This window comes from Accipiter gentilis, chromosome 10 (genome assembly GCF_929443795.1).
Source record: "Accipiter gentilis chromosome 10, bAccGen1.1, whole genome shotgun sequence".
Classification (NCBI taxonomy): Eukaryota; Metazoa; Chordata; class Aves; order Accipitriformes; family Accipitridae; genus Astur; species Astur gentilis.
The window spans coordinates 32,520,100-32,527,737 of record NC_064889.1 but is presented as its reverse complement, the minus strand read 5'-3'; the positions used below and the strand labels follow the sequence as shown (position 1 = coordinate 32,527,737).

Genomic DNA, 7,638 nt, shown 5'->3' with positions numbered 1-7,638 from the left:
ACTTCTCCTCGATGTAATTGGCCTCGTGAGGGCTCAGCTATTCCTGTGACTTCTGTGCAGCTCCTCTTGCCGCCCTGTACCCAGGAGGGCTCTGGAGCCACTTGTGTTTCTCAGGGCATCTACAGGGCTGGATGGGGACATGGCACAAGCAGAGGGATAGTCCCAGGCAGTCACACGACATCACCCCCAGGAGATCCCCACAGAGGCACGGAAGGATGCTCCAGGGGTTGGGAGCAGCTCCCAGAACTCGGGACACCAGGACACCCTTGTGCCGCACAGGCAGCGTGCGACCATCGCCACGCAGGTGGTGGTTTGTGCTTCAGCTTCCCTGCGGGGAATTGCTGTGCTGCTGCAGAGGTGGGTGATAGCACCCATGTACTAGGGCTGGGTGTACAACCAGGCCTGGGCTGGTGAGATGTCCCCTACCTCCAGGGGAGAGGATCAGACAGAGCCAGGCGGTGCTGGAGGGAAACAAGGAAGCAAAAGGGTTTTTTCTTCTCCATTTTTTTTCTTTCTTTTTTTTAATTTGTAAATAACTTTCCATGAAAAAGGTTAAATTGCACACATATCTCTGCAGTTCTTCAGCATCAGTATAGAGGCCTCAAAACAGGAAAATGTAACAAAAACAACAAATAAAAAGAAGCATTGCCAATACAGATATAAACACCTACACCGACCCCCAAAGACCCCAGACACATGGCCCTCACTCCCCACCCCCGGGACACTGGCCCCAGCTGTGCAGTGGCATCCCAGGGGACTTCAGACGCTGGCACCTGAGCAAAAGAGCAGCCCCAGCTCTGCTGTTTGCATGAGCTGAAGATGTTGGTTCTCAGCCTGCCCCACACTTTACCAGGGGGATGCAGGACTTGCACTCCCACCTCCATGGCTCCAACCCTCTCCCCAAATTTGGTTGCAAAGTACTCCAAGGGTAATTTTTTTTTTTTTAAGGCTTGTTTATTGATTCTTACACTACAACTATACTCTCACTAAATTATATTGCTCACATTAAAGGTTCTAAGTGCTTTTGTAACCAAAAAAGAAACTCTTTACAATCTTCCATTTTTCAGCAAGTCTAAGACACACCATTAAAACTACAGCTTCTACTTACTCCTACCTAATGGCTACTCTACCTCTAATAACCTACAGCGAAGGAGAGGTGAAGAATCCAGTTCTCGAGAGCTTCAAGTCAAGTTTCAGCAGAGTTTGGCTCTGCTCCCAAAATGTTTCTGAGCTACTTTGCCAGAGACCCTGCCACGCTCTCACTGCACACTGAGCCAAAGGGCCAAAGCTTCAGTTTGTGTCAATCCTGGCAGCTCTCCCGGCTGATGAGCTGCTTCTGGCTGGATGGGACTTCATCTCCACTGCCATCCCCAGAGCCCGTTGCACACACAGTCTTTGGCCTGAGCTCCTGGATGGAGCCTGAATCTTTCCTCCTCAGTCTCACCTGGGAGCATTCAATGTGGAGTGACTCCATCACCACCAGCTGATGGCCATGCCATGGTGTTTTCCTTATGGCTCCCCCAAAAGCACATCCTTAATTGGGGTCCTGCGTTGCCCTAGCAGCCTCTCAGAACCTGATGGATGAGCAAAAGAAGTGGAGAGCAACAGTCTCGAACCAAAAAAAACAGAGGGGCTATGTCAGCTGGTGAAAGACAAAGAGGGTTTATGGTGGTCTAGACCCTTCAGCAAGCGCAGCAAGGATTTTGGGTACAAAAAAGACGAAAGCCAGTTCTGGGAGCGTCCTGGTCCCTGCTGCTACTCTCCGGCTGGGGCCAATTCCTGGATCCTTAAAAAAAAATAATATTGCTGCTGCAGGAACCTTCCCTCGCGTGGTCTTGGTTTACAGAACAACAAACCCAAGCCTTTAAACAGTGAAAATATAAAACTCCCAAACTGCATTTCCCCTATCCCCCCCACTATTAAGAAATTCTAGTGCTAAAAATATAGGTTTCTTTGAATATATAATATATAATAGATTATATAAAAACATCTAAAGAGGCAGACTTGCTGAATTTATAAACCTTTTCTTCTTCCCTAGGCACAAGTCAGGAGGGAGGTTGAACTCAGAGAATCCAGAAGGGACCTCTATTTGCTTGCTAGCTAATTATCACACTATACCTACCAACTACTCTAGACAGAAAAAGGAATGAGAGAAATGGAGGGACAAAGAGGTGAGGAAATTGCACTTAGTCTATCGAGTCCTAAGCCACCAGGAATCTCATGTCTTAGATGGGATTTAGCAGGTGCTTTCCTTTAGCCCTGAAGGCACATATGCCGTGTCCATTTCCACGGAAAAAAAATATGATAATTCACATTTCTTCCTTTAAAAGTAAAAAAATAAGTAGCTTTATATTTCTTCTCTTGAGGAAATTAATGCACTAGAGACTTCTGATGCGTCCTTTAAAAATATATCAAGCAGTTTCTGTGGTGGTGTTTTTTTCTCCCCCCTCACGTTTCTGTGAATAATCTTACAATGAAGCTGGTAAAAGTCCCTGTAGATGTCTCTGTCTCTAGAAAATCTTGTCCCTTTTAAGTCCCAGCAGCATGGGGGGAGCATCCTACTAAAGTCTGTGTGAGCTTTGAATGGTGACTGGCCTCCTATAAGAGGGACGCCAGACTGCTCCAGTCGCTCACATCTGCTGGCAAAGAGGTGTCATTGAGGTCAAACAACTGCTCCATGTTGACTGAGTTGGAGAGGTAATCATTTGTCCCTTCGTCCCAGGGATGTTGCAGGAAAGAAGTGGCCATGAAGGTTTCGTCAAAGTCCAAGTTGTTCTGGTCGGATTCGGTGAGGACCTGCTCCTGCCCCTGGGGACAGTCGATGTGGTGCCCATGTACCGTCAAGTCCAGGTCGCGTGTTATGGGGCTGATTGGAGGCGTGAGGTCCAGATCCCCAAATGTGGAGAAGTCTCCATTCAGGTTGGTGTCGAAGATAGCTTCCCAGTCAAAGTCACCTTTTAGAGATCCCAGCTCAGTCTGCTCTTCCTGGGTCAGCAAGGCAGAGTTGGAAAGCCGAGACGCCTTGGTCATTCGCTTGGGCAAGGGCTGCTTGCGCTTCTGCCCTGCTTTGCCATTGACTGGATTCCAGTTCTGGTCACCGGTGACTTCTTCAAACTCTTTCAGCAGCTGCTGTGACTCCATGTTGACATTGAGAACGTTACTGGAGGTGCAAGCCGAAGTGGCCGGGCTTGCGACACACTGTGCTTCTTCTTGGACTGTTTTGGTGAAGGCTGGGTGGATCTGCACTGGGGGCATCCTCCGCTTTTTGAAGGCACCGTTCTTGAGCCGGTCGGCGTATTGGGGGTCAAGCTTCCAAAACCCACCTTTCCCTGGCTCACCCTTCTCACGGGGCACCTTGATGAAGCACTTGTTCAAGGAGAGGTTGTGCCGGATGGAGTTCTAGACCCAAAAGAGAAAAAAAAACCAAGGCTGAATGCTTGTCTGCTGCCACGGCACCTACCTGTGTGGGGAGGCTGGTGGAAAAGCACTTCTTCAGCAAGGACCTTTGGGAAAAAGAAAGCAGAAATGGCAATGTCAAGACATCCCGGGCTACATGCCCAGCAGAAACTCCCCTGCCCCAAGTTACCAGCAGTTTTCTTGCCTCCTGTCTAATCCAGCCAGAGGTGGCAGGAGCCAAGGGGTTCAAGCTAGGACTTGTCAACCAACAGGAAATTTTTGGGCAACTTTCCTTGGGTGTAAATTGGGGCCATGGGGCCTTGGATCATGCAGAGCACTGGGAGAAACTGGCCAGACTTGCTCTAGGCATGGAGCTAAGCTGGAGGAGGTCAGGCCCTCCTTTGTGTCTAAGGAGGAAGAGGACAGTCTTTACACCGATGTGGCAGTGGCCCCATTACAAGTGGCAATGTGTGGCAGCACCATGGGAGATGGCATCATCAGGGTCCTCCTTGCATCCCCCAGTTCATCTATGCCTATTGCTAGTGTTGAGGGGAAAATATTTGGCCAAAAAATAGGCACCATGCCTCCCCACAGCCAGGCTGACACAAACCAGGCAGACAAAAATCGGAGACACATGTGGGCTGTTCCACTGCAGCCCTGTGTGTTCCCAGAGGTGCATCCTGGCCTGGGGAAGCTTGATGTGAAATCACTGCATCTTCATCAGCCACTGGTCAAATAAGCTGAGGAGGGAAAAAAAAAAAGGAAAAAAAAGAAAAAGAGGAGTTTCTGCTCCCGTTGAGCTGTTCTGAAACCCTGAATGTGCCTGGAGTGATGTGAATAATCAGAAAGGAAACTCAGTTATTGGGTAAATAACCCAGCATTGGACTCCACAAAGCCAAGACTGTATTAAGAGATTGGATATGGTAGAGGGTGTTTTTTTTTTTTAATGTTGCCTGGATATCTTTATGCTTATTCATCCATAATCCGTAGTGCCGAATAGGAAAAACAAGGCTTGAATGCTTAGAGCTGTTGAAAAACACACGCGCACACACACGCACACACATACACACACAACAAAACCCTCCTCTGGGCTGAAGCTCCTTGGGTGTGTTGGCTCCTCTCCAAAGCACTCAGCTCCCACAGGAATATATCCATCTCCCCCCAGAGTATGGGTGGTATGACCTTTCCAGGCTGTCTTCACGTACGGGAATTGGGATAGGGGATGAGAACACAGCCTCAAAAAGAAAGGAAGGAAAAAAAAAAGAAAGAAAGAAGAACAACAACAAAAAAAGAAATAGAAAAAGAAAGAAAAAAAGAAGAAATAAAGAGAAAAAAAGAAAGAAAAAAGAAGAAAGAGGCAGCAGGAACACAGATATCCCTGCAAACAATCCAGGCTGTGGTAACTCCAAATTTACAGTTTAACAAAATTTTACAAGGGTCAGAGACTTGCAAGCTGAATTCTCTGCTCCCCATCACCCCTCCCCATCCCAAACTTCATTCAGCCTGGACTGCCCTCCGTTATTACCCAGCCAGTTAACATATTTATCATTCCTGCCTGCAACAATCCCGTGAACCCCCTGCATCTCTGCAGAGAGGGATTGAAAACCTTCTTTCTTTTTTTAATAAACACATTTAATTAAAAACGTGGTGATTATCCAGCCGTGAGTTTGCAGGAGAAAGTCAACATGCTGGCACACAGCTCCTCCTCCTGAATCACTCCCGTAGGTCCCCCCCAGCACAGGGGAGGCTGGGGGACCCAGGCAGCACTGGAGAGGGACTGGGGTGTTCCCTTCCCCGTGATGGGCTTCAAGAGCAGCTGGAGACCCCCCTGCCTGAGGAGAAGGTGGGCAACGCGTGAGCAGGGGGTTTGCACCAGTTTTGCCCAGCCCTGCCTGGGTGAGCATCACCGCTGAGATCGCTGGCACACTGCAGATTTGGGCTGGGAATAACCTGAGCAGAGGGACAAGCCACCCGGGTCCCTCCTGCCCTGCCACATCCTAGAAAGCCTCATGTGCCAGAGGTCCCCTCGCGTGACAGAGGAGGGCAGCGAGCCAAGGTGGCTGGGAAAAGCCCCTGTGCTTCAGGCTGTCCTCAAAGCTGGTGAGCTACCCCCCAGAGACACGCTCGGGCTAGCTGGGGACAGCAGCCCTATTTGACCTCTCTTGGGCTTCCCTCTGAGGCTTCACCAGCTTGTCACAGCGACGGAGCCTCCTTCACCTGCCCAAGAGGACAGAAGACCTGCCTCTGCCCTGCTTGGAAAGCAGCAGCATTTCTGCTCTGAACTTCCCCAACAAGGGATTTGTCCAACAAGCGACATCTCCCTGGCGGTCCTCTCCATCCCTCTCCTATGCCTGGTCTTCAGCACCCAGAGATACTCGACCTGGCAATTTCATGTATGCACAGTCCTAAGGGACTTTGGACCCCACACGAGCTCCAGAAAGGCAGAGCCGGGGACAGAGATGCTTTCACCCCCGAGCCAAGAGGAGCTGTAGGCACCAGCAGCCCAACGGGTACCTCCCTGCTCCCAAAATGGCCCTGGGCTCTCCCCTGTAATGGCTCCTTCCCTCTGCTGCCCTCATGGCCATGGCATTTCTGCACACCCAAGCTCTTTCCTGTTACAGCCCTTCCCCGCTGGCTACCAGTGGCGGTCTCTTCCCAGTGAGATCCAGCATCCCCACAGGACCTTGCCTTGCAGGGTGGAGGCTGTGGAAAGCCCTCCCCAGCCCTGTGGGGAGAGGGGACAAGGCAAGAGGTCTCCAAATCTCATACCTGCCAGGTGGGATCAGCATGTCGGAAGTAGCAGAAGTTGTCAGTAATCCACTTGTAGATGGCAGAGAGGGTAATTTTGGGCTTCTTGCTGGCTTCCATCGCCATGCAGATGAGGGTGGCGTAGGAGTAGGGCGGCTTGACGTATGGGTTGGTCTTGTAGTCAATGTCCTCCGCGAGCTGAGGGTGCATGGCCACGGCGTGGTGCGCCGTCCTCGAGGTGGAGGAGGAGATGGGCTTGCAGGGAGTGTGGGGCATGCCCATGCACGCCGGGTCGGCGGCCAGGGGTGAGCACGGGGCGGCAAAGCTGGGGATCCTGTGACAGTCATGGGGGTCTGGGCCACTGGGGCAGCAGGAGGACTTGCCCATGCTGGCGTTGATGATTGAGAAGTCCTGAAGCCACATGAGGCTGGTCAGGCTGTCGTCCAGGTCATCCGAGTCCCCCATGCTGCCCTTCTGCCCTCTGTTCAATCCTGCTCGCGGGCGGTTCAGCCACCCCTCAGCCATGCCTTGGTGTGTCGGCAGCTCTTGCATTCACGGGGTGCACGTGAAGGGGAGGGAGGTGACGGGGCAGATCCTGCAATAACAACAGGGAGAGGGTTGAGGCTCCCTGAGGCGCAGCAGCTCTCTAGCACCCAGGCAGGGCTGGGCATGGGTGCTGCCGGGTGAGACCCATCCCTGGGGTGCTGCACACCAGAGCTGCATCGTGTCGCCCGGGGTGCTTTAGCAGCCCTGAACCTCAGGGAAATTCCCTCAAATCACACTCCCCAGTATCACCAAAACACCTGTGGGCCAGCGCTGCCCAGCCAGCCTTTGGCCAAAGAAAGAATTAAAAAAAAACAACAAAACCCACAAAAAACCCCCCAACAAAACCACAAACCCAAAACCCAACAAAAACTCTCTCAAACAACCAAAATCCAGCCCTGCCATCCCACCAAGCGAGGATGTTTCTCCCACCTGCCGCTAGCAGGACAAAATCTCAGGATCCAACACCTCGACAAAATAATCTTAAAGTTCCCCCACCCACTACCAACTTCCCTCGGTTTCACGCTATTCCTGCTCCTCCCTTCACCCGGTACCCCTAAAACAACCCGGGACACCCACACACACGCACGGACCCACCCCAAGCACCCCCTCACTCAGAGCGAGCCGGCAGATTCAAGTTTCGGTTATTCCCGGTGTCTGGCTTGCCTGCTGGGCTGTAAACCCGAAATCCCGTAGTTTTGGGAGAGGAGGGAGCCTCCCGAGGCCAGCCGGGGACGAGGAGCCCTGACACCGGCTGCGCCGGGGCTGGGGGGTTCCACCGTTTGAATGACGCCGCGCTCAACAGCCGGGGGGGGGGGGACGGGACGGGACGGGGGGCGGGAGGAGGGGTCCGCACGCGGGTGGGGGCGGGGGGAATGGAATGGAATCACTTGTCCCGCTCCCATAAAACAGGCTTCCCCCCCCCCCCCCCCCCCAAAAATAAGGCTTAGG

The 7,638-nt window shown here is 52.1% G+C and overlaps 1 protein-coding gene across 1 annotated transcript; it reads right to left on the bottom strand.

The window, feature by feature from the left end:
- Positions 1 to 2,439: 2,439 nt before the first annotated feature.
- On the bottom strand, positions 2,440 to 6,696 carry FOXJ1 (forkhead box J1). The gene is made up of 2 exons (XM_049813200.1): positions 6,166 to 6,696; positions 2,440 to 3,399 (listed from the first exon to the last, which is right to left on the bottom strand). The coding sequence occupies exons 1-2, from the start codon at positions 6,694 to 6,696 to the stop codon at positions 2,599 to 2,601; spliced, it is 1,332 nt and encodes a 443-aa protein (XP_049669157.1). The 3' UTR covers positions 2,440 to 2,598.
- Positions 6,697 to 7,638: the final 942 nt, after the last annotated feature.

Bases quoted from the DNA above. Each gene is read 5' to 3' on its own strand.
- FOXJ1 (XM_049813200.1), bottom strand. From the start codon at position 6,696: ATGCAAGAGCTGCCGACACACCAAGGCATGGCTGAGGGGTGGCTGAAC. The intron at 3,400-6,165 runs GTATGAGATTTG...TTTTGGGTCTAG, and splicing joins ATGCTGATCCCACCTGGCAG to AACTCCATCCGGCACAACCT.